Source organism: Pteropus alecto, unplaced genomic scaffold, assembly GCF_000325575.1.
Source record: "Pteropus alecto unplaced genomic scaffold, ASM32557v1 scaffold68, whole genome shotgun sequence".
NCBI classification, from domain to species: Eukaryota; Metazoa; Chordata; class Mammalia; order Chiroptera; family Pteropodidae; genus Pteropus; species Pteropus alecto.
In genome coordinates this window covers 6,981,957-7,008,883 of record NW_006441386.1, presented here as the reverse complement: position 1 = coordinate 7,008,883, position 26,927 = coordinate 6,981,957, and the positions used below count along the sequence as shown (strand labels likewise).

Genomic DNA, 26,927 nt, shown 5'->3' with positions numbered 1-26,927 from the left:
CTTCTGTCCTCAGTACACCAATTCAAATGCTAACCTCGTCAAGAAACACCCTCACAGACACACCCGGAAATAATGTTTAGGCAAATATCTGGGCACTCTGTGACCCAGTCAAGTTGACAAGTTTAGTCATCAAACCAGGATGAGCGATTTCAGGGTCAAATAGCAGTATGAGCACCTCCTGCGAAATGCGCTGTGGGCTTCCATTTGCATTAACCCCTGGAACATCGTAAGAGTGGGTATCACCTATTTACAGGAGGGGAAACTGTGGTTCAGTATTCACACCTAAATGGAGGCAAAGCCTCTATACCAGAGGTCCCCAATGCCCTGCACCATGGACCGGTACCGGTCGTGGCCTGTTAGGAACCAGGTTGCACAGTAGGAGATGAACGGTGGGCAAGTGAGCAGAGCTTCATCTGTATCTGCATCTGCTCCCCAGCACTAGCATCATCGCCTCAGCTCCACCTCAGATCATCAGGCATTAGATTCTTATAGGAGCACGGGTCCCTGGTGCCAAAAATGTTGGGGACCGCTGCTCTACACTCATCCCTGGCAGGCATTGGATTGTGAATACAATACTCCATAACTTTACCTCTTTTCCATCTCAGGCCTTCTGTGGCTTCCTTTTCTATCCTTCTCCAATATACTATTTTAAATGCTGATTATTACTGATAGTAATAATTAACTTGATGGTGCTATAATAGAAATGATAGCTAACTTATATAACGCCAGGTATATCAGGCAATTTTCTAGTGTTTTATGTATATTAACTAGCCTTGTTTTGTAGGTAGGGAAAATTGAGGCTCAGAGAGGTTGAATGACTTGCCCAAAACCACATGCGGCCAGGGTTCCAGCCCAGGTTCTCACCTGATTTTTCTAGTGTCCTGCCCAAGGCCATATAGCAAGAGTAAGCTGGAGGCAGGACTTGAACTTGGGAATTCTGATTTAAAAGCCCCTCTTCATTCAGCCTCCCTACTCTGCCTTCAGAATCCGGCGCTATTTTTCCTGCGAGGAGGGTTACTGAGACCCTCTCATTCTCTCTTCTCCTCACGCAGGCCCAGTGCTCAGGGATGCCCCCTGCCCCATTCCCCCTGTGAGCAGCTGCCTCTTGCTAAATGGTGTTTGTACAGAGCCCATGTCATGGCTCTTAAAAAGAAATGTGTGGGATGAATAAGCACCTAAAAATAACTCAGGATCAATTTTGGGAGGGGAGGGAGAAGGCTGTGTTTTCCTTTCTCTTCCCGCTTCTCCCTCCCTCTGCCCATAAGGCCCGTAAATTGCTGCTGGTTGACAGCTGGGCCAGGCTGGCTTCCTGTAAGGCTGTAATAACATGGAATTAGCCTGGCTGCCGCCCTCTCCAGAGCGGAAATATGGCACTTGGTCACTACAGACATCACTGAGTTGATGCCTCCTGCTCTGGTCCACACCCCAGGGACAGGTTTTTGCCTATTAGAAACGGGGCAGAGACAGATTCCTGGACTTGTCCTTCTGGGGAGGAGCAGTGGAAAAACCTCTCCAAGAGAGGCTGGCAGCTCCTGGGCTGGGCCATTTGAGGGTGCCCAAATTCCTGCCTCCAGGGAGGAGCCGGGCGGGCAGGGGCAGAGAGCTCTGGCAGCCTGGGCCCCAGAGCCAAGGTTTCCAGCCGTCTGCTGACTCAGGGACTTGGCCAAATGGCTCCCATCTGTCTCAGTGCCTCCAACAGGCCCCCTCACCCTCACCAGCCACCCACAGCCTGCCTGGAGAGGCTTTAGAAATCTAATAGATCTTTGCTTCCCAGAAACTTCCAGCTAAAAGTGGCATCCTAAGACCAGGCCACCTTCCTCAGCCTGGTCGATCTTGCAGAATGGATGTGGATTTGGGGGGTATGGTATGCTTGGTGTTTCCATGTAGCTCAGCCATGCCTGGATCTCTCTTTCCTCTGTGAGGTCAAATGTGTGGAAAGCGTTCACAGACACCTGTGTTTAATACAGGGGGTGGGGATGGCAGTGTAAAGAGGGAAAAGAAATCTACCAGGAGCAAAGGGTTCAGAAGACCCCGCTTATGCTGAGCCTTTGGCCAAGGGATGCAACATTCCAGGTGGAAGCTCAGCAATGCCCAGTGTAGGAGAAGTGGCAAGGTAAGTGCCATACTTCTTGTCTCCTGCACCCCTTGGCCTCAGCCATGACTGGGGCCTGGGTTCCTGAGCCCTAGTGGTGGTCTCAGTTGTTCCCAGTCTTGGTCGCACATCAGCATCTCCTGAGGGAGCTAGCTTTAAAATGCTGATGCCCAGGCCGTTCCCGGGCCAGTTGTATCAGCACACCTGGGACAGGGCCCAGGCTTCCCAGGTGATTCCACTGTGCAGCTGGGGTGCAGAGCCAGCGCAGGTAATAACGATCTCCGTTTTCCTCCACCCTCTGCCTTGTTTCTGATTTCTCAAATTTAGAGGTGGGCTCCTGTGTATGTTCCCCCAAACACTCCTGGTTTTGGTAGAGGCCTGATGATAGCAGAGCACTTGATCTTTCCCGGCTCTAAGTGGCACTTCAGACCTCATCTCATTACTCACTTCTGTCGCAGCTCCTTAGAGTCCCCAGGGACAGCTCTGACACCCCCCAGCTGGTGCCCAGAGAGTGTGATGGGGCAGACATGTCCCAGTTGATGGAGAGCTCCCGTGACCCCACTCATGGAAGGCTGACAGACTGTCAGTGGACAGTGATCTGAGCCCCTGCTGTGCCCAAGCTTACTCAGGAAGATGGGCCATGGATACAGAAGGGAAGGAGGGAATCTGCAGGTGGACGACCTGTAGTTGTCACTATCTGTGGGCCCTCAGGAAGTCACTAGCCCCTCTATAACTCCGCATCCACATCTACAGAGAAAGTACCATGAGCTGAGAGGATCAGACAGGACAACATAGGCAGAGCATCCAGTTTGGTGCCTGGCACATTGCAGGTGAGTTCCTTGCTCCTGTGAACTCTGTGATGGGCAAAGCACTGCACAGATGCTTATTAGGTTTAATGCAGGCTCAAGAACACTGTCACTGTGATCACACATTAGTAACTAAGTCTCTATTGAGCAGATGCTCAGAGGACAGGCCAGAGCCCATGTGGGGGTTTGGTAGCCCTGTGCCTGCTCAGTGCTCAGAATGGAGATTTAGGCGGATTATTACCCACAACCCTATTTGGGCCATTTTGTGAATATCAATACATATGTGGCTGATCTAGGTGTGGAGAGCTGGTGGCCCATCAACAGGGGATCAAGGGTTCCTGTATGCACCCGGCTAGAGTGAGCCAGGACTCTGATCAAATGACTTAAGCTGCTATGGCAACTTGGAAACAGATCCAGAGCTCAGTAGAAACATCCAGGTAGGGAACCTATGTACTCCCACTGCCCCTGCCAGCCTGGGGCTCCCTCAAGAGAGTTGCTCAGCTTTACAGTTTATTGTTACCATGTCACCAGGACCTGGTTACTGCTGAGAGGTTCCTATAAAATGAATTTTGTATACTGAAAGCAAATAAGTAGGATTCTGTATAAAATTAGAGGTATATTCCAAGAAGTCAAGAGAAAGACTTCCCAGTGAGTGGTTCCATCTGAAAGGTTTGGCTGAGAAAATGTTGAGATGCAAGCTGAACCTGTTTGTAACCTACAGCATCACTGGAGGAGATGAGGAGTGTAGTCCCTACCTAGAAGTTCATTCTCCTTTTTAGCACTTTCTTAACTCTAGGGTCTCCCAACTACATTCTCTGCTTGTCTTTTACTTCACTTTGTTTCCCTATGACTATGGGATTTCTTGGTCATTGCTAACAGCTTCCTGCCTAAGCTGCAGTCATTTTCTTTCTGCCTGGTGTTTTATAGTCAGCACAGGCATACCTCAGAGATATTGTGGGTTCTTCGGTTCCAGACCACCACAATAAAGCAAGTATCTTATAAAGCGAGTTGTAATTTTTTTGCTGGGGGAGAGTCTTGCCTTCAATTTGTTAAAAAAAAAAAAAAATGCAACATCTGTGAAATGCAATAAAGCAAAGCACAATAAAACGAGGTCAGCCTGTGTTTATTTTAACTTCAGTTTTAGAATTTGGAGGTGTAAGTTTTTTGCTGGGGGAGGGTCTTGCCTTCAATTTGGTAAAAAAAAAAAAAAAAATGCAACATCTGTGAAATGCAATAAAGCAAAGCACAATAAAACGAGGTCAGCCTGTGTTTATTTTAACTTCAGTTTTAGAATTTGGGATACCTGGGATTGTGTCGGGTATTAATAACAAAAACTGCGTTCAGGAGAAATGTTTAAACTACTTAAGGAATCATTTCTTATGGCCCAACTTCACATACCCACGGCAGATAAGCGTATACAGCACACACGTGGTGCTGGGGGAAGGAATGGGATTGGAGTCCAAGTGCCCACTATCAGGCTCTGGGAATTTGTGCAGCTCACTTAGGGGAGGGAAGAGAAGGCAGCTCAATTCATTATACTTACAATTAATTCACAGGTCTTTAGAATGAAGAAAATTAACCATATAAATAAAAATTCTCACTAATAACAGTTTAAACTGCCTGCCAACCCTGGTGAGCACAGGCACAGGGCAGTGCCAGGTACAGGAGATGCTATATAGTGAGGCTCAGCATGAACAAGCATGGGGGCTATAAGTGGGGGCTACGGAATACACTGCCTGCCTATTAGCTGTGGGGCCCTGGGAAAGTCACTTAACCGCTCTGGGCCTTGATTCCTTATCTGTAAAATAAGGATGATAACAATAATACTTAGTATACAGGGTTGTTGTGGAGACTAATAAATACTTGTAAAGTGCTTGTCACAGTGCCTGACACATAGTAAGAACTCAATAAATGTTACCAGTTATTATTCACAGCATGGCACAAATGTCCCTTCTGCCCCTAACAGCACACATCTCCCCACTCGCCACATAATGCTGTACCCTTCAGGTATTCGAAGATACGCTCTAGGTCTAGGAATTCTTGTGTTTTTTGAGGGCTTTTTCTTTTTCCACTTTTGAGTGTAATCATACCTCACAAAGAGAGGCAGCAGAAGGCTTTTCCCACTGGAGTCAAAGTAACTCACTGAAAAGGCCACATTCTGCCCAAGGAAAGCCCAGTGGGAATACTTCATGATGGAGCCATCTGGGTTTTAGGCTATGCTGGAACCTCATGGAGCCATCTGGGTTTTAGGCTATGCTGGCGCCTCACTCACCCTGGCCAAGGTTCTGTTTGCAGGAGCTCTCATGGGAAGATTAGGGTCACTCAGCTAGTGGTTGCCAGCTCATGTCCTCTGCTATTCAGCTGGGTGCAGTCAATGGCTTTAATTACTTATTTTTTCTCCCTACAAACCTACTAATTTGCTGTCGTTTTAGTCAGAATACTGTTATCCTTGGCTTTTTTTAATCGTTTTTTTCTTATGATTTAAGCTTACAAAAAATTATCCACAACTTTTCGGGGACTTGCCACTCAGTAAATGGAAAGACAAGTATGCTGAGCCAAGCCTGGGGCCAGCCTCCCACTGTGCCATGTGCTTTACATGCATTGGTTCACTTAATTCTCACTTCTACCCTGGGAGGTATAATATTTATTAGCCCTACTTTTCAGATAAGAAAACTGAAATTCAGAGAGGTTAAGAAATTTACCCATAAGTAGGAAGTAATGGAGCTAAAATTCAACTTGAGGTCTGCCTGACTCCGGAGCCTACACTTTTGTCTTTAATATCCATCATTATTACGCAAGTTAAATTTTATTACATTCTCCTTATAAAATATTAAAACACTATAGGCAAAGCTAAAGAAAGTTTGGACCTCCCCTCCTCACATCAATGCCTTCCCCACGTTTCAGTTGTACACTCTTCTGCAATACCTCACCTGTAAAATAGGTGCGATAATACCCATTCTATCTGCCTTACCCAGTTTTTTAGGGATCAAATGAGATAATGGACAAAAAAGCATTTCATAAACTTTATAGCCCTCTGCATATGCTTATTGTTAGTGGCAGCATAGTAACATGCATTATATAAGGCCCTCTGTTGAGAGTATTATTTTGTTTAAACCTTTGTTTCTGGATATTAATAGAATCTCAAGCTTCTAAATTACTCTACAAGGCCCAGCCCTGAGCCTGTCAGTAGGGACCTGTGTGGTATTTATAGGGCTAGGCTGCAGAATCACAGTTCTCCAGTAGGTGTCACCCTCTACCAGATCACATCCACCGAACCTTTCGTACACAGGCCTCCAGAGTCCATTCCATACTTTTTAGTTGGAGCAGTGCTGTGGAATTCGGCTGGAAAAGTTAGTAAAGGGCAGACCACTCAAGATGCTAGACCAGTAAGGCCCAGCCTCTACTTGAGGAAGCGCACAGGTGAGCAGGAGAGCCCAGAGCATGAACCATGCCTTCCCAGGGTGATTTAGGCTATATGGGTATCCAGGAGCTCTCCACTATAGGAGACTCCAGAGTGATTGGCTATGTCTGCATGGGTCAGGGATGGCTTCACAGAGAAGGTGACATCTGAGATGGGTCCTGAGGGGTGAGAAATGATCTTCCAAGCTGAGGAAGTAGGAAGGGCATTCCAGGAGCATCCTGTTTGATGGGGCAGTGGGGGATGGGTGGGAGAAAGTATATTAGAATGGAGATGAGGCCAGATTAGTAAGGATATTGAGGGGTAACGAACCATAAAAGAGGTGTTTTTTCCCCCCATTTGGGGTGGGCCAGTAGGGAGTCATCATTAGATGTGTGGAAGATGAATTAGACAAGAAGAGGCGCGGCAGGGAGGCTAGGAGGCTGTTGTTTAAAGTCTTAGCCAGCGCAGGAGCAGTTGGTATTGGGAGGGAAGACAAAGAACTGCATGGGGCCTCATTAGATGGGGCGGGAGTGGGGGTTGTCAGTGGAGGGATTAAAGCTGACTTCCAAGTTTCTAGCTTGAGCAACTAAGTGGAGGTGCAACCATTAGTTGAGACAGAAAACAGGAAAGAGCAGATTGCAAAAACAGGGAAAAGAAAATTTGTCCCTAGACACCTTGAATATGAGGTGCCTGTGAGACTGAGAATTCCATCCCCAGGTGGAGCTGTCCAGTAGGCTTTTGTATATGGTGGCCTGGAGCTGGCAAAGGAAGACAGAGTAGCAGCCAGAGGGCCACAGTATAATTTCTGTACTGTTTCTCTTTCTGTCCAATTTATTCAAAAGAGGTTCCCCAAGCCTGAGCCACTGGCAATCATACATGTTTCAAATTGCTTCTCTCCCTACCTGCATGGCTAGAAATGTCTTTCTTTGATGTCCTGAGACCAAGAAATGTCTCGTGGTACAACCACCTTGGAATGGGGAATCCCCAGGCAGGCCCCTCCTCATCACTTCTTCTCTAAGTCTGAACCTGTCTGCCAAAGAGGAGAGGTAGGAAAGGCAGGCCCCTAAAGATGTTTGTGTGCTGGGTGGGCCTAGCACGTGTTAGGTTAGCCCAAACAAAGAAGCCCAAGCTCTTTTAAGAAAGCTGTTTGCCCCTTCCCTGTGTTTGTGTGTGCTTGTGTGCATCCCTGCACATACATGCTTACATGTATTTGCCAACCCCCCAAATGGAGCAGGAGAGCAGGCCTGTTCCTGGCCGGTCTCCCTTTTTGCCATCACATGAACAGTTCTGAGGATGTCCTACATAGGGGGCAGCCCCAAGGCAGGGGCATGTCTGGAGCTATGACACCAGCCCTCACTGACCTTTGGATAGTAATATTCACTTACTAGGGCTGCTGTAACAGAGGACCATAAACTCGGTGGCTAAAATAGCAGAAATTTATTCTTATAGCTCTGGAGATCAGACATCTATAATCGGTGTCACTGGGCCAAATCAAGGTGTTGACAGGGCCACATTCCTTTTAGAGGCTCTAGGGGAGAATCTTTTGCCTGTTAGAGCTTATGGTGGCTGCCAGCATGTCCTACCTTCTGGCGCATCATTCCAATCTGTGTGTGGTACACTGTCTCACCTCTTCTGCATGTGTCAAATCTCCCTTTTACAAGGAGACATGTGATTGCATCTAGGGTATATCCAGATAATCCAGGATCATCTTCCCATCTCAGAATCCTTAATTATACCTGAACAGTCTTTGCCATATCAGATTCCAGGGATGAAGACCTGGTATCTTTGGGGGCCATTAGTCAGCTGACTACAGGTAAGGTGTGGGAAAGTTCCTTCATTTGCCTCTTACCCCCAGCAAGTGAAGTAGGTGTAACTATCTCCATTTTAGCAACGAGAAAATTTTGCCAGCTAAGGCACCAACATCTGTTGGGAGACCTTGACCTATTGGTGAACCTCAGGCCTAAGAATTCATAACATTTTTTTCCCCTCTTTAATTCCTCCCCACTTCACTTCCACTCCTGACCTATGGATGTTGCCGTTTCCCCTTAAGAACTGGATCTCTGAAGGTGGTGCATCTTCTCCTGCACTTGTGGGGTGGGGGGGCTGGCGCACCCGGGATATGGTCGGTGGCTCCACCTGGGGTGCAAACATAGGACCTCTGCGTGGTAAGAACTGGATCTCTGAAGGCGGGGCGTCTTCTCCTGCACTTGTGGGTTGAGAGGGCTGGCGCACCCGGGGTATGGTCCGTGGCTCCACCTGGGGTGCAAACACAGGACCTCTGCGTGGAAAGCAGATGTGCTAACCACTACACTATGGAGCCACCCTCATAACATTTTTTAAACATATAAATTTTATCCCCACTGTAGACAAAAAGGAGCCACATACTAAACCTGACAAACTCAGGGGAGGCCTGCATGGTGGGGCCTAAAAACTCAAGAGACCGAAAGTAACCACATAGGATGGTCTGATAAAAATTTCTAACTAAAAGCAGGTCATGGCTGGTTGTCACATCTTGGGCCTGTAGCTTTCTTGACAAAGGTCAACCTTTACCTTAAGTAAGCCTGTTGTTGTCTTTTTGCATCTAAGATAACAGATCCTTGGAATGTCAGAGTAATCCCTTTTCTCTAGGCCCCTCAGGGCACAACCAACCCATTGCACCAGAGCCCTTTATGGTTATGTTGTTCCCCACATACCATCTCTATGTGTTGTAAATGTTAATTCTTAACTTTCCCGTACCCACCAATGTAAAAGAAGTGTGTGTCCCTCCGTTTTACTTTTTATCCAGTTCCAGAGATCTCCCCACTTTGCTTTCTCCCGCCCCCTTAATCTACCACCAATGAACCCTCCTTATGTCTTCTCCTGATTCTAATGTATAAAATAAGCTGCAAAACTGCCATTCTCTGGAGCATTTTCTTAATCCATTGTGATTTTGCTTCCTGGAAATTGTCAGTTTGGTTCAAATAAATTCATTAAAATTCTCTACGAGTTTGGACATTCCTTACATCGACACCTCCCCACCCCCTTAAAAAAAAAAAAGATGGAGGTAACATTTAATCAAGGAGATAATCTAAACCTCATCTCTGCATTGGGTGAGCCTGTTGGTTCACCTGGCCCTGATCCCACTCAGGTGTCAGTGTTGGAGGAAGAGGAAATGGGGGCATGCTTCCTTCCTGTGTGTCCCATCCCCCTAACCCTCACACCCCTGTATTTGGGTTCACTCTGTGGATTTGAGTCAGTAGAAGGGACTACGGGAGCCCGGCACAGCAGAACAGACCAGGGCAGTCCCTCCTGGCTTCCCCGGCTGGAGCACAGCAGGAGAAGAGCTGGGCTTGCGTGGGCGGCCCTACAGATTGGGGCAGGAGAGTCAATCTGCAGTCCAGACTTGGAGGTTAGATAGAGAGACCTGGGCCCAGAAAGCCCTTAACCTGAAGCTAGGGGACCCATGACTGACTCCAGAGCCAGGAAATGAAAATGAACCGCAATGAAAGCCCCTTATATCCCTATACGTCTGCTTTTACATCTTTTATATCATCTTTTATATTATGGTGTTCTCAGATCCCCCTAGGAAGCAGGGAGAGAAACAGTCCCTATTTCATAGATAGAGAACTCAGATGTGAAGGGGCAGGAACTGTCCTAGTCAGCCCGGGAATCAACATAGGCTACTGACCAGGGCTGCCTTCTCCACCACTTGGTGTGAGCCAGAGGGCGGAGGTTGTGGAGGGGGCCCATCGCCCCTTCATTGGAAAGAATTTTAGAGACTGGATGCTCTGTGGCAGCATGGGAAGCTCTTGTTGGCTTGGGCTGTACTGTCCTTATTGAGGTTTCCCCTGCCCCCAAACCCTGCCAGGTGTGTGACCTGGGCAAATTACTCCCCTTCTCTGGGCCTGTTTCTCACCTGTTGGGTAACACAGGGTTGGTGTAAGTGGTCTCACGTCTCTTGTTGACTCGGCTGTGCCCCAAACCTTCCTGCTCATCTGAAGATTTGAAGCAGTCTGTGGTGCTGAAACCAGAGGCTTGGGCCTCTAGCTTTTTCTGGTGATTGCCCCAAAATAGCGTTTGCCAGGAGTCCTTTTTCGCCACCAGCTGAGTTCCCTGCAGAGAGGAGTGCCTGCCTCCTATTTCTGTAAAGGCAGATTAGACACTGAGTACGGAATGGAAGACTAGGGATTCTGGCTTGAGAGAAAGGAACTCTGCAGTCGGGGCCGACATCATTTGGAAGCCACTTTCCCTCACTCCACGAAGGGCTGGCTCTGGCTCACTCGCAGGGACCTCGGCTTCCGCGGATACCTGTTCCACTTCCTTCATCCGCCCATCTGTCGGCAGACCCCAGACTCATCCGGGCGTCCCCTCCGGATTAGCCTCGGGAGGCAGACAACTGGCCCTGAATTCCGCCTTTGTCCAGGGAAGCCAAGTGGGGAGGGGCCGAGCAGACCCCCTGCCCCCACTGGAATGTCGGCTCGCGGCGCCCCCCAGCTCTCCCTCCTTTTCAGCCGCCTCCCCCACTCACTTCCTGAGTCCCACTGATCCCACCACCAAACGCGCGCGCACACACACTCACACTCACACTTCCTGGCGGGCCCGGCGGCCTCGCTCGCGGCTCCGCGATCCAGGCCACCGGGGCTTGGGGGAGTAGCGACCTTTTGTTATTCAAATCGCATCCTAGCCGTGCGTCGTGCGGTGGGCTCCGACCCCGGAAACCTGTCCACTGGTTCCCCTACCCAGGCTTCCCACCCCCACCGGGGCGCCCCCAGCTGATTTTGGGATTCCCGGGGCCGCCCGCGGGGCCGCGCCTCCCCCGCCCCCAGTGCGCGCTGCGGCTCCCCTTCCTTTCTCGGGTCCAGCTTCGGTCCTGCCGCCGCCGCCGCCGCCTTCCCCGGTCCGCGGGAGCCTTGCCGGCCGCCCTCCCCACAGCATGGCACCATCGGGGCTGGATTAGCCGGGAGCAGCATTTGGGGGAAGCGAGATCTCGAGGGGTGGGGGGTGCCCTGCAGCCTCGGTCATGGATGTGAGCAAGATGGTAAGTGAAGAGCAAGGGCTCTGTCCTGGAGCCTCGCCCGCCACCCCCCTTCCCTCTCTCTTTCCCCCTCCCAGTCAGCTTGATCCATTGAAAGTTTCTGGATTGTTGATCCTGCCTGTTGGCCCCAACTCCAGACGTGCTGGAGGAGGGAGCCTGGCCAGGATTCTGGAGGCGGCTGGCGGACAGGGATGGGGCTCCCGGTTTCCCGCCGCGCTGCTGCCGGGGCCGCCCGGGAGAGCTCGCTAGACTCTAGGGAGAGAGGGCATGGCTGCGGGAAGGGGGCTTGTCCCATCCCCTCCAGAGCCTCTGCTTGCACACCTATTTGAGATTTATGGGAAGATTTTTTGGACTGAGCCGGTGAGCAGGGGGGCACAGGTGGCCTGGGAGGGCAGTGCTAGGGCTATAACCATCCTAGAAGAGGGGGCAGGAATGGGATCCTCGTCATAGATGGGGGATGTCCTAGATGTACCACTTGTAGACCCCAGCTGTCTGGGCCTGGGGAGCAGCACACTTTTCCCTGTTAAGCATCTGACTCTCTGGAGGGGGCTGATCCCCGCTTCAGGGCAGCCCTTCACCCCCAGGAACACAGTGGGACCTGAATACATTGTTCCTAAATTGATTAGGAGCAGCCCCGGGAGTTACAGGGTGTGATTTGGGGAATCTGAAGGGAGGGGGTCTCTGGGAGCACTTGTAGGCCTGGGGAAGGTTTTCCCAGTGGTCCGGATTGGCTCCCACTCTAAAGATTTAAGATTATGCCCTTGAGATCACTACCACCTTGACCCTGGCTTTAGACCAGGGTGATGTGTCCCCCACCTCTACGTGTCTTATAAACTTTGGGGGCCTGTGTGTCAGGCTGGAGAGATACCCTATGACGGGCTGTGCTTCAGCGGAAAAGAACTGGGTTGGGATGCTTCTGTGTATCTGGGGGAGGGCGTCTGGTTCTACCTGTATCTTAGGGATAAGAAGGTACTGAATGAATATGAGTTCATCTTGTACAGAATTAGTCTCGTTTTCCCAAGAGTGCCCTTTTGAAGCAACTGTCTCTGGAAAAGGCAGGTAAGTTCCTGGCCCAGACAAGCCTTTGGCATTCAGTCTTGGCTGGGGGACAGTGGCAAGGGGAGCAGATGATAGGTGAGAATCATTTCTTCCCATGGTTGGAGACCGATCTCAAACTGACTGAATGCTGCCCCTGGGAGGAGATGGGCACCTTGCTGGTGCCCATCTTCGTATGAGGATGCTTACCTCCTCATGGTTGGGCAATGCCGAGAGACTGGACTGTCATTGTCTATGTGTGAACCATGAAAGCTCACTTTCTTTGGGTGACTATTAGAACTGCCTTTCTAAAAAAAAAAAAAAAAAGCCTTCTTGCAGCTATGGGGGTGAGGAGGTAGAAAACTGACCAGCAGCCAGGCCGTTTCCTAGAGGTATCTCAGCAAGATCAGAGAGTCACCTGTCTGGGCTATGCGGGGAGGCACGAGAGACTTGAAGCTCTAGTCCAATGGCTGCCAGACAATTAGCTATCAGTGCAGTCAGAAGGCCACAGCTCCAAGGGCCATGGGAGTCTGAAAAGGGACTTGGGCACCAGAGTTCAGATGTTCAGAGTGATCTTAAGCAGGCTCTTCAAGTCTGAGTGGCATTGGCTCTGCTGAGAGCAGAGAGGGGCATTGCCTGTTGAGAGAGTCACAGGAAGAGGAATGGGCAGAGCACATTGGGTAAGGCTGAGAACGTCTGGCTGGGACAGAGGTTTGAGATAGGAAATGTTGAGATCATTGGTTGGGGCCGGAGCAGAAAGGCCTTGAATTCCAGCCAAAGTATTCCAACCTTGACTTGTAGGCACTCAGTAACCTTTGGAGAATTTGGGGCACAGGAAAAGTAAATGTATTACCTCTTTGCTCTTTTAGCTTGGGGTCCAAACAAAAGTGATATTAGATTCTCATTAATTATTGAGCAACCAAGTGCCCAGCCCAGAAACTATTGTCTTCAGCTCTTTGTAAAGAACACAAACTCTGGACCTTCTAGCAAGTAAAACCTTACCCACCCCAGGGAACTAGCACCTGCTTCCCAATCCTTTAGAGGCCCAAGGTACCTTCTTTTCTGATGATTAAAGCCCCATCTCCGATTTAAAGTCCTTACTCTTGGGGACCCTTGAATCCAGGGTTGACCTCAAACCTAGCATTTCAGCCATATTTTCAGCAGAGTCCAACATCAGTCTTGGGGGTTTCTATAGCTTATCTCTGAATGAGAAAAGCAGATTGTAGTTCAGCCAACTCCCTGCATGCTTTTGAGTAAGTTTCTTAACCTCTTAGCCTCATCTGTAAAGTGAGAACAATAATACAAGTATACCTCGTTTTATTGTATTTCGCTTTATTGCGCTCCGCAGAAATTGTGGTTTTTACAAATTGAAGGCTTGTGGCAACACTACATCAAGCAAATCCATTGGTAGCATTTTTAGCAATAAAGTATTTTTAAACTAAGGTGTGTACATTGTTTTTTTACACATGCTATTGCATGACTACCATATAGTGTAAATATAACTTTTATATGCACTGGGAAACCAAAAAATTTGTGACTTGCTTTATTGCTTTAATGCTGTCACCTGGAACCAAACCCGTACCATCTCTGAGGTATGCCTGTACCTGTCTTGAGCATTCTCATGAAAATTGGAAATACTTTTTTTTAAGGCACAGTCCTCCATACATGGTGGCTCTTATGATAATGATTGTCTCCAAAGTCTCATCTAAGATGACTTGATCTCTCCCACTCCCCAAACACTCACACCTTTTATTTTCTTGATTTGCCAAAAGAGCTGGGCATAGGCTGTATTTCAGTTGACTGCTCCTGGGACCAATTCTCCCAATTCTAGTTACTTTTCTGAATGAAGGTGCAAATGACTGGAGAGAGTGGATTCACCAGCTGCTGTGACTGATGAATTTTTGATGACATCAGCTATCTGCCCAAGGGAGAGCTGGTTTAACCCAGCTTTCAGGGATAAAATGCAGATGCCTTTAGGGGACTGATGATGGAGTCTGTGCTTTACTGAACCCAGAGAATACAGTGCTAAAACTTGGGGACAGAGTCAACACTGTCAGTTCTTATAAAAAAGAACATATAGTTTTTGTAATGATTTATATTTGCACAGTGCTTTACAGCTTACAAAGCATTTTCACACCTCTTCATGTTTATGTGAAGAAGGCAGGGCAGAAGTAATTAGCCACATTTTACAGGTAAGAAAATTAAGATTCAGCAAAGTGAAGCCCCAGATCCCATATAAGTGGAGAAACCAGGTCTCGTACCCAGTTCTCCAGATCACCAAACGTACGGTATGGTGACAAATAAACAGTAAGGAAAAAGACTGCGTGACTAGCTTCGAGAAAGGACACACGCTAATCTAAAAAGATGAGCCGCGTGGTGGCCTTTGGCCTCTGGGTCCCCCAGGGGAGAAGATCCAGGGAAAAGGAATTAGCACCTGTCTGTTTGTGGACTATGCACCTCGTCAATCACCTACCACTGTTTTTAAAACTTGGAGTTTCTTCATGAATCTTGGCTGCCCCCTTAAATGTTAGATACCTGACCCCTCAGATCCTCTAATCTCGTTTACACAGCAGGAAGATGGGAGGAGTGCAGAAAAGGTGTTTCATATGTTCTGAGTAAATGGTAATGATTGTTGGGCAGGAAAACGGTTCAGGTCAATCTGTCACTGTTGTGTGTATTTGCTCAGATGAGTTGGGGTGTGTGAGAAGGAAATGCCGAGCTGGGGAGATCCCAGTGTAGAACGATGCCAAAGGCTCTACTGAGAGCCCACATCTGCTAACAGCTGTGGAAAGGAGGGTATCCTCCCTCTTAGGGTCTGAGCTAAATAATCAGTTAAAGCTGGGTGTGGATGACCAGCTGGGTGAAACCAGAGCAGTGTTTTTAGCCCTGAGTCACAAAATCAGTTTAGTGAGTTGCAGCCAGCATTTGAAAGAATGAAATAGATAAGAAAACATCCAAGTGTATTCCATATAAGGAGGTAAGCATTAGTTTGTGAAACTGGTTTAGGTTGTATACATACATACACACACAAGTAAGGAATGGCCTTGTAAAATGTATTTTTTACTATCATCAGAGTCAAAAAAGTTTCGAGGTCTCTGACTTGGAAGATAAGGAGGATGTCAGCCTCGTGAGGAGACTGCAGAGGGCTGATCGCTGTCTGACTCAGGGTTGTCAGGAGGAGGAGGTCGTTTACCTGCTCCACGTAGCTCTGGGAGGTAGGATTTGTTTTCTAAAGGCAGCAGTTATGGGGTGGGCAGGACTTCCCCACACCAGAGCCATTCTATGACAGAATCAATTCCCTGAAGAGGGAGAAAGCCTTTCTGGCCACTGGAGCTGCTCACAGACCCTGGAAAAGCATGGCTCCCAAGTTCTTACCAATCTGGAGACTCTAGCTTAGCCTTCAGGCTTTGGGAATGGCCTTCAGAAGCTGCTCAACCTGAACCCACAATGTGTGGGTTCACAACCAAGGTCTATTGTGGCTGGCCTGGTGTGAAAGGCAGCTCATTTGAACACTAGGGAGCAGTTCCAGAGAAGTGAGTCGGCGTATCCTGGCTTTGTGCATCACCCACCATGGTTTCTAAAACTTAGCAGAGCATCATGGATCAGCTGCCTTCTCTATCCAGCCCCTGGAGTAAGGTCTCATAGATGACATGGGCATCAGCCAAGCGCCAGTGGGGAAGGAAATCTGTAATTTGCCTCCTTTAAAAATGCTTAGGAAAAAAAGGTTTTGATTTACCATATGACTGCTATTTCTTATTGTCACTGATCACTAAGATTTTATCCTACCAAGATGAGATTCAGTTCCATTCAGGCACATTGGATACTTGCTTTTTTGCGCAGGCACCTGGTTATGCATGTTAAGATGTTAGGTATCCAGAACCACAGATGTCTGAGCTGTCCATTGAAAGGCTTAGAATCAAGAGAGGGAGACAGAAATTACCTTGAAATGCATTGACTTGGATGACACATAGACTTTAGTAATTGACAGAAAGCTCTTACCTGGATTATATTCTCCCTCAAAACAGCCTTGAGAAGCAGGATTTAGTGTCCTCAGAGGCCCCTCCAAGTCATCCTGCCAGTCAGGGTCTAAGTTCAGATAGAAATGTAGGTTTTAAGACAGCCCAGCGTACAGACAACCCTCCCTCCCTGCTGTCTTCCCCCTAAGCCCTCTTCCACCCCAAACACACAAACACAGCTGGGTGATTTTCTTGAAGAGAACATCCAGGGGCTATTTCTGCTCTACCTTTTTGTCTCCTTTCTTGCCTGAGAGGTCCCAGTCCACAGCCAGACAGGCACGTGGTCTGGCAGCTGTGTCTGAGCCAAAGGATTCTAAGCAACCAGGCAAAATTCATGCTGCCCAGGGCCCCAAAGAAGTTAAACTATAGGTTTTTTAAGTAAAAAAAAATTCCCAGATCTCTTTTAGGTTTCCTGCTTGTCCTAACAAGTCTTTGATCTGGAGGTGTTTCCTGTGGGCAAGTAGGATAGGACTAGAGGGCGGGAGGCTTTTTGTCCATGTGAGTGGGAGCCAGCTGGAGTCCACAATGCCATCCCCTGCACACAGAGGATCAGAAAGCGTCTTCCGTGCCCTGAGGCCACACTAGATGCTGACCAGGGGGCTTCTGAGTCACATAGGCCAGAGGCTAAATCCTGATGCCACCACTTGATTTTCTAGGACTATGGACAAGTTAGTTGACCTCGCTGTGCTCCAGCTTCCTCATCTCTCAGATGGATTGGTGTCTGCAAACTTGCAAGGGGTTGAGATGGTCTGTTTAAAGTTCTTGGTACATGGGAGAGGTGCTTATTAAGCCACGACTACAGTTTTTATTTTTACTTATTCATTTAGGCAACAAAAAAATCTTAAAACTTTTTAAAGGTTTTTTTAAGAAGGTAGAATGTTCCTTCTTTCAGAATGACCTGTCTGCTCGATGGGCTTGGTCTAGTAGGGCAATCAGACATGTTATAAATAATTACAGTACATGTAATAAAATGCACAGAGTACATCTGAGGGGTGTGCTAGCATAGGAAGGCATGGGATTAATGACCTGGCACTAGAGGAATGGCCTCGTTGAGAAAGCTGAACAAGGGGGTAAGGAAAAGAAGGGCGTTCAAGGCAGAGAGATCACACATGTGAAGGCACACGGCCATGAGACCACGGGTGAGTTAATGAACTCTCTGCAGTTAATGCTAGAAGAGTAGGTGCAGTTCCTGACACCGAGGAACTAGCAGAGTTCCTTGGACATGGGATCTTAATGTTTTCATATCTCAATGCTTCCTGGAAGAGGTGGTATTAAAGCTGTGTTTTAAAGAAGGCGAGCAGTATTGATGACAACACATGATGCACAGTAGGTGCTGAATGAATGTATGAGGTGATGAGAGAAGACATTCCAGTTGAGAGAGTGGTGCTATATGCAGGCCAACGGGTGTTGAGTAGGTTTGTTAGGAGCAAGGCCAAAGGAAAGAGAGGAGAGATGAGTGGGTGCAGGGTGTGAAGCTCAAGTTAAAAATAATCAGCAAGTGTCCAGTAGAACCGGTAAGCAAGGCTGTTTCCACTTGACAGGCTTGGATGTGCTATTCTGGCCGACAGGCTTACACCTCTTGGTCCCATTGCTGGAGATGGGCCTCACTGGTGCCAGAATAAGCGTGGGAGCTGCCAACTGTGGGTTGAGGAAAAGTTTTTTTTTTTTTTTTTGAAATGAACATTTCATTACCTTTCTATCATGACCTCTCTTGGACACACTTGGTTCAGCCTCATTTTCTGGGACCTAAAATAGCTTTCTCTTGCTGGAGTTCTCTCAGGCCAGATTCTTTGGAAAGGAATCTCACCAAATCACTGCCTCCCTAGCCCCACTAGCTCAGACATCAATGTCAGCAGTCTTGGTGCCAGACAGTGATGTGGTATCAACCAGGGTCCTGGAGATCATCCGTTTTGTTCTGTACAGATGTCAAGATTGTCCCCCAAGTCAGCAAATACTGAGGCCCTATGCTAGGCATGGAGAATATAAAAGAGAATGGGATCATTTGAAAACTCCTGTAGAAGAGATAAATAATTCTAATGTACTGTGATAATAGTTATATTAGAGATTTAAGGAAAGTCCTACAGAAACTCAAAGGTATGAATAATTAATTCTGCCAAGTTGTATAGGAGGCAAGTTGGGGAAGGTGACATTGCAGGCCATTTATTCATTCAGATAATATTGATGGAGTACCCCCTCCCCCTTACTCCAGGTGCTATTATAAGCACTTGGGGTGCTTCACTGAACCAAAGATCCTTGCCTTGTGGAGCTGCACTCCTTAAGTACATGTGTGGTGGTAGGGAGGGCGGGGAGGGGGAAGGTTAGATAACACCAATAAATGTAAATGAGTAAAATTGTATAGGATGCTGGAAAGTGGCGAGTAAGTGATCCGGGAAAAGGGAAGGGAGAGTGCAAAAGTGGCTGCGATTCCCCTAAGGATGCTATGGTAAGAATTGTTTAAAGAGGGGTGGGCCAGTCATTCCTACCATAGATTTTCCTTAGCTGCTAGTGGTCCCTGGGACCCCCATTCCTGGTCTGTTCTTGGCTTATGATCTGGCTGAAACTGCATCCCAGTGCAGCTCCAGCTCGTTGCTAAGAGTTGCCTGAATCTGGACCTCAGGGAACCTACCTTGTGCCCCAGCTGCCCTGTGCTGTTTTCCTGCAGTTTGTTCAACTTTGGATGCAGGAGTCAGCCATACTTTAGAGAGAGCACTACAAGCTCACCATTTCCTCCCAGATTTCATAGAAATTGGAGGGAAGATACTGCCTCTCATTTCCAAAAATTCTTCATTAAAGGAGCTGAGTGTCAATTGAGCAGTTCTCTAGCTGTGGTCCTGGGGGTGGACTTGGTGCCATTAATAATTTAGGAGGCCCTTTCAGGTAACATCAGCTAGAATGAGGGTGGGACAGCAGAGCACCTTGGTTCATATCACGTTCCATTCTCAGAAAAGCATGATTCCGACTCACGTTCACGGTGAAGAAACAGGCTCAGAGAAGTCACACAGCTGGCATCACTTTGAACTCTGGGCTTTTTCTATGGCAGCTTTTTGCCTACACTTTGGCTTCTCAGCCCACAAGGGGAGACCCCCATGAGTACACTGACCTCTGATGCTGTAATTCAGTGCAGGGGCTGGGACTCCTGCACTTTGAGTACATCTTACTAGGTAGCTGTGGTCATTGGCAGCTGCAATAAGGAAAACATTTAACTATTTTTCAGAAAATTTGAAAAAGTAAAAAAAGAAAGATCAGACACACTCCTGCCATCCAAAACTATTACTAACAATTTAGCAATAGAGCCTTACAGACTTTCTTCTTCGTATGTATATGTGTGTGTGTACCTATATATATGCATTCATGCTAGGTTGAACCATACGAAACTGCTGTTTTGTAAGTCAAAAATGGCCAAATTTTCATATGATTCAACAAAATACAAGCATATACACACATATTTAAACAAAATGGGGCCATACCATAATACAGTTTTATAAATGCTTATTTTAGCTTACATTATGCCATAGACCTAGAAACATTATATCAGAGCGGTCAAGGGCATGGGTTCTGGGGTTTAAGTTTTGTCTCCACTGCTTATTCACCTGGGCAGGTGACTGAGGCTCCCTGTGTGGATTTTCTCCTTGTATAGTGGGGTAATCACAGTATCTTATGTATAAGGTTGTTGTGAGGGTATAGGAGTTAGTATGTATGTCAACCAGCATTCAGTCGCTGTGAGCAGTTACTACCATATTTCCAGGTGAGTACAGACGATGTATCATTTCTTTGTAATCTGTCCCCTTAATAGACTTTTAGCTTTAAACATTTTCCACAGTTGAAGTGACATCCTGTACACACATCAATCCATTGACTGCTTTACGTTTTAAGGACTTGAGCTTTAAGGTTTGGCTTTTAAGAATTATTTTTATTGACGATGCGTACGTGGAAAGGTTGCTTGGACTATTTTCTCTTCCGTTGCCCTATAACTATAAATTGGGCTCTCTGGTCCTCGCTTCCTCTTTGCTTTTTTCATACTCCTGGCAACACTGACAGCTCACGAGTTCCCACACTGGGCACTGGTTTCCACTTGTGCCTTGGTGCTGGCCTCTCCCCCCGAACACCCCTGCAGGCCCCTTCTCCTAGCCGGCTCATCGCATTAGACAGTTCTTCCTCCAGGGAAGAGCAGCCATACCCAACCAACCCTTCAGCCTTGGTTAGATGCCCACCCCCAGGCCCCCTTGCACTCTGCACTTGCCAGTGTCTTCTCTAACTGGCTGCATACACAGTGCCATCTTTCTCCCCATCTAGACTGTACTCCTCGAAGCCAGGACTGATGTCTTACTCACCTTTGAGCTAACTTAGTACAACTCTTGACACACAGGTACTCAATATGTTTGGTGAGTGCATTTAATGAATGAATAAAATCATGACTGACTAATTAATGGCAGGACTTAAATAAGTGGAGATGGTTTGGGAAGATGGTTAATCCAGGTTATAGGGGTGGCATGTAGCAAAGACATGAGTGAGCCCTTGGACATGTCTGGCATGGCTGGAGCTATGCTTTAGGAAGAGATCAGGCCATGTTGTGACCACCAGGATCTGGTAGCCCAGAGAACAGAAGAATGTTAGGCCTGGACACCCAGTGGGGGTTCACCCTGCCTGAGGCTCTTCGAGTGACTCTGTCCGTACCCCTATACTTTCTTGAACCTCATGGCTCTTCCCCTAAGGAAGAGCTCTCTTTTACCCCTCGAGAAACAGAAGTGAGAGTTCCTCGCTGCTCTCTTTTCTGAGGAAGTCCAGCACGGCCATACAGCTGATGATGAAATTCACCTCTGGAATTAGCAACCACCCCTCAGCAGTTTAGCAAATCCTCAGGATTTACTTCCTGTTTCCAGAGCTGGAAATATCCATCAGGGCACTGCCAGCTGGGACATTTCATGGCCTCCTGAGGGTGACCAGACCCTGCACTGCTCATCCACTTTCTTTTCTTTGGCCCTGACCTGAGATCAGTGAGGTCTGTGCTTCAATTGTGTATCAATAAGGACTTCAATTCCTGGAACCTAGCTAGGGCTTGGCGTTTACCTGAGTGTTCACTTAGTGGAAATGAGTCTGAATTATCCCAGGCCTGGAAGGGTATGGTTGGGATTGATGGGCCTGAACCTGGAGTGAGATCTTGGTTCATATTGTGGTTCTGCTACTTACTAGCTGGGTCAGCTAGCTAGCCAGGCATCACGACTAGATAGGCAAATCACTTAACCCTTCCGAGTCTGTTTCCCCATCTTGTAGATGAAATTAGCAATCCCAGTGTTACTGTAAGGGTTAAATGAAATAATGTGTGCAAAGGACCCTGGGATCAATTACAGGCCAGAAGAGGTTAATCGAATTAGAGAATGAGAGCCTGAACACAGTCTGTTTTTGGTAAGGAAATTGAGATCTAAAAGGAAGGAGGGTAGTATTGGAGGAAGAAGGAAGTCGAGAGAGCTGAAAGGGAGTCTGTATATTTTGTCTTATACTTCCTCTGCTTCTCCCAGATTCCTGTCTTGCCCACCCCCTCCCCACGCTCCTCCCTATCCCGCTCCTCAGCATTCAACCCGATGGTCAGTTTCCAGCTCTTGTCCTGCTTGATCTATTGGCAGCATCCAACACAGTCAATCACTCCCGGTTGAAATTCATTTTTCTGTGTGGCTTCCAGGATACCACACTCTTCTGGTTTCCTCCTACCTCATGGGCTGTTTCTTTTCTGTTCCCATTACTCATTCTCTTCTATCTCTCTTTCTTGAATGTGGGCTATCCTCAGGCTGCCCCGAAACTTTTGATCTGCACTCACTCCTTGGTGAACTTACTCAGTTTTAAATCCCATCTATATCCTAGTGACTGCCAGACTGATACATCCAGTTCGAACTTCTTCCAAATTCCAGGCTTGCACGTCCCACTGCTCATTCACAATTCCATTTGGAAATCTCATAGGCATCTCACATTTAACATGTCTGAAAACAAGCTCCTGTCTGCCCCACCCCAAACCTACCTGTTTCATGGTTCTTTCCATCTTGTTAATGGCAACTCGGTCCCTCTAGCTGCTCTGGCAAATGATCATGGTACCATCCTTGATTCCTTCCTCACACTCCACGTCCGTAACATCAGCAAATCCTGTCAGTTCTACCTGCAAAATACATACAAATTTGACCACATCTCAGCACTTTATCCTCATTCGGCCTAGTCTGAGCCATCATTATCTCTGGCCTGAATTAATGTAGCAGCATCTTAATTGTCCTCTTTGCTTCCATGCTGGTCCCTGCAGTCTCTTCTCAGCACAGCAGCCGGATGGGGATCTTCTTTAAAAAGTGAGTTAGATCATGTTATCCCTTTGCTCAAAACCTCCCGGTGGCTCCTGTCTCAGAACAAAGGCTCTTCCTCACAGTGGCCCACAAGTCCCTTGCAATTTGGCCCCTCCCACCTCTGACCTCTTGGCTCCAGCCACACTTAACTTCTAGCTGTGCCTCACACGTGCTGGGTAGGTTATGCCTAGAACTCTTCCCCCAGGTATCTGCCAGGCTTGCTTCCTCATCACTTTTAAATGTGTCCCTCTGTCATCTTCTGGTACCACCTTCCCTGAGGACCCTATCTTAGGTTATAACACCAGCTCAGTAAGCCCCAGCACCACATTCGGCCTTATTTTTATTCCATAGCGCTGTTGCCATCTCATGTCCTATATATTTTACTTGTTTACTTTCTCCCACTAGAACATAAGATGCATGGTGCCAGAGGCATTGTTTTTTTCTCCACAGCTATATTCGTAGAGTGGTACCCAGCACATGATAGGCCTTTAACAAATATGTGTTGAATGAATAAGAGAACAGGAGAACTCAGAGCAGTATTCTCTGAGTTTAGCGAAGACCGAAAGAGATTTGAGTGGCCCTTAAGAATCTGTTAACCATATCAGATAAAACATAAAAATAGGTGACAGAGAGCAGGGCTGGGTATCCTTTGGAAGAAAATAGGTGACCATCTGTATTGGGCCAGTTCTATGGTTAGCCAGACTACATGGGAGGAGAGCTATTTTTCTGAGCCTATGTAACATATGTGGTTTTGTATAAGTCACACTTCTGTAAAAGGAATCCTATTTTAAATGTACTAGCAGAGATTGCTATTTAAAGGAATCTGATGCCAAATTCTTCTTAAAAATGAATAATAATTTCCTAATTTGTCCTTAGTGTCCATTCTCCCACCCCACATATATATTTGCTTATGTCAAGGTATACCAGTCTGAGCCTAGAAGATCTCTTCATTTTCCATTTTTCCACTGTCTTTATTCTTCCCATTCTCTTTGTCCCCATTCTTCCCCCTCTTCATTTCTGCTTTTCCTTTAGCTGAGTTTTTTTCTTAGACTCTGACATAGAATGTTCTTCTGTAACATAACCAGAATTAGAGTGCAATGCGTAATGGCTCCTTCGCAGACCAAATGAATCCAATCTAGGGGTGGAGCGAAGGAATCTGTTGGGGGTGTGTGACTGCTACTGGGGTACAGAGTCAGGTGCTCGGGTGATACTCGTGCACAGCCAGGTTTGAGAGCACCACTGGCCAAAAAGATAGCCGTGTCCTATTTGCTCTTCCCATATCCAGGCCTACACGCTACAGCACTGATGAGGCTAGACCAGCATCCCTCTGGAGCTTTGTAGGTAGCCGGTGTGAAATTGGCTACAGACTGGTACAGAACTGGCTGATTTGTCTAGGGGCTGGAGTTCAGGGCTCAGGAATATTCCTTCCTAGTACATCACCCACCCTGAAGCAAGGTCCTGTAGCCACTGCCTGATGAAGTTTTGTTCAGGTGCTTTCGAGAGTGTCTGCCTATAATGAACTTGGGTGTCACAGTCCCGCCACCCAATCTCTGTTTCCTTTCAAACTGGGATGGGTTCCTTGAGGGAACACAACTGCGCATTAAAGGTTCAATGGAAGGCGTGTGAGCGACTAAGACCGGAACCTGCTTCCTTGAAAATAATAGAAGGTTGACTTGTTTAGAGGTTGTTTGACCTTCGGTCGGGTCTTCTTCCGATACCACTCTAGGTTTTCCGAAAAACTTTCTCCTTTGGTTTCTCACTAGACCAAAAGATTGTAGCATCTGCTAGTAGGGCAGGTTGGACGTTCTATAAGAAGGAGAGAAATCTACCTTTAAGACAACAAATGTGTTGAGGTCAGGGCAGAGGTTTACTAAATAAGTTGGCTTTGGCTCAGAGCTCTGTCGTAACTGTCTAAATAGTAAGCTGTAGAATGTGTACCTGACTGAGAAAGGTGGGTGCCACTCCTCTGTATGCCTGACCTTTCTGAGCCCACTTGTTTATCTATAAAGTGTGCCCTCCCTCCCTCACAAGGTTTTCTCAGCATCAATAAGATAGTGCATATAAAAGCTCTTTGAAGATTGTGAAGAGCTAACCAAAAATGAGAAATGCTATTGTCGTTATTATTCAAGCAAACTGGTGTTTACACATTTGAGTGGACCAAAGTAGTGTATTGGGAATGTTTAGTGTTACAGAATTGTTTGTCGGAGTCAAATAAGATATCTTGTGTAAGGTGGGATTCAATTTATTTATAAACTACATTTAATGCAAATTGGATCACAGTTGTGTGAAGACCACCATCTGAAGAGAGAAATGAAACTGAAGGTTTGAGAGGGGTGTTGCTGAAGCCACATTGGAGAATTCAGAAAGCACAAGATCAAGAGCCACTCTAGATTTTTTTCTCTGGGAGGACACATAGGAAAGTTATTCTTGCTGCTTTATTTGGGTCAGTTGTGGTAGAGACTAGAGGTAGAGGGCCAGCTATATAGTAATACGGGTGTGAGATGGGATTGTTTGCTGTAGAAATAGAACAAAAAGACATCTGAAGGATGTCTGGGAGAGAGGAGTTGCAGCAGGCCTTGGCATCATCTGGAGATGGCAAGTGCCTCCTGACTCATTCATTTGGCAGACAGAGACACTCTCTGGAGTAGGGCTCTGGGAGGGTTACAGAGCCAGGGGATGGGTGCTTCCAATGCCCAGGGACCACCTGTCAGTCAGGCAGAGGAGATGAAACTAACCTCACAGTTAGAAATCTGGGAGGTAGAGAATGATAGAGGGTGAAGAGGAGAAGAGGAAGTTGAGCAATGCTGGTGGTTTGGGGAGAGGTTTCAACTCTTGCACACCAGCTGTGTATCTGGTAAGCAAGGACATTGCGAAAGGCCTGCCCAAGGCCTGACTTTCTAGGCAGAGTGACTTCCCCAGATAATAACCCTGATGAGTTATTAGTGCAACACCTGTGAATTTAGCATTGTAGTTCCGGTTCCTAGAGAAGTAATTCTGAGGCTTCTTCTGTGACAAGAGAAACAACTGTAAGGAAGGGGGTGCCATTCCAAAGCCATGGCCCCCTGCAGGTGGGGGAGAAGGGAGAGGGGCCAGCGTTTCCTTTTCCATAAGACCTAGTGTCACAGTATCTAACTCTCATGCCCTATATTCCAAGACCTTCTGAAAGCCTCTGTGGGCACCCTGAGGATTGTCATAGTTCTCTTGTGGGCAGAGTCATGGTGTGTGGAGAAAAGGAGTAGATGTAAGACCCACATGAGAAAACAGGCAGCTCAAGTCAGTGGGTGACACAGGCATGGTTTTTAGGTGCAGACAAAAGTACAGGTGATATGGTGATCTTTGCCTAAGGATGTGACAGGCTGGCCTGGCTGAAGGGTATTCTTAGGCAATTGTAGTGATAAATGACGGCAGTGAGAATGAGCCATGGAGATGGCAGAGATACTGAGCTTGTTGGCTTCTTCTCCAGGTCAGGAGGCATCAGGATGGGGTCTGCCTTTCTGTAATCAGTCGCCCCCTTGCTGAATGATCTGGTTTGCGCCCTGTAATAAAAGTTCTGGAGAGCTTTGAGGCTACAGAACAGGATGGGGTGGGGGGCATCTTCCCATGTAGTGGAAGAGAAAACGGGAGTATGAGGGGTGCATGATAGCAAGGGGACAGGTTGACCCGGGAAGGCCTCTCAGAGGTTTGAAAGTGTGCAGAGGTGTGGTTCAGGATGGAGGCTGCTTGCTCAGCTCTCTGACTTTGTCCCCCACAGAATAAGAGGAGCCTTGGGACTGGTAATGATGGGGCAATTGGGAGATGGGTCTTGCTGTATAGAAAGGGAGAGTGCTTTTCTGGGGGTTTACAAGCATCCTGGATCATTTTCAGAGAAGGAAAGATAGATATATTTGTCGCTGGCAAAAGAGATAGCCTTTGCAACCCCTCTGCTCCCAGTCTGGAAAGATCCTTTAACTCCTCGTCTCTCTGACCCTGTCGGGGGAAGGAGAACCAGTCATGGAGCTGCCATTCTAACTGAGGACACCAGTGGGGAGCCTGGAGGGAAGGAGAAAGATAAGGAGTTGTTCATGGTCCCTAGAGCCCCTCTGCTGAGCCCTGATCCCTGGGAGGGAGGGGATGTCCATTCCGTCCAGACTGTCTCCCAGTCCTCCCCATTCTCTCTTACCCCTTCCCATGTAGGCTTTTCCCTCCATCATTCACCTGGAGCAGCTCTCGCCCAGGTTAACAATACATCCTTGTCATACTCGGTG

The 26,927-nt window shown here is 47.5% G+C and overlaps 1 protein-coding gene across 2 annotated transcripts in view; it reads left to right on the top strand.

The window, feature by feature from the left end:
• The window catches only part of HIP1 (huntingtin interacting protein 1), a 129,330-nt gene that overhangs the window by 43,858 nt on the left and 58,545 nt on the right, over positions 1-26,927 (top strand). The window contains exon 1 of one of the 2 annotated variants that reach the window (XM_015594666.2): positions 11,128-11,315. The exons of the other annotated variant lie outside the window; for it this stretch is intronic. Within the exon in view, the coding sequence (XP_015450152.1) occupies positions 11,298-11,315 (18 nt within the window). The 5' untranslated portion in view covers positions 11,128-11,297. Of the gene's footprint in view, positions 1-11,127; positions 11,316-26,927 lie in introns of those variants that run through there. 2 annotated transcript variants of the gene reach the window in all.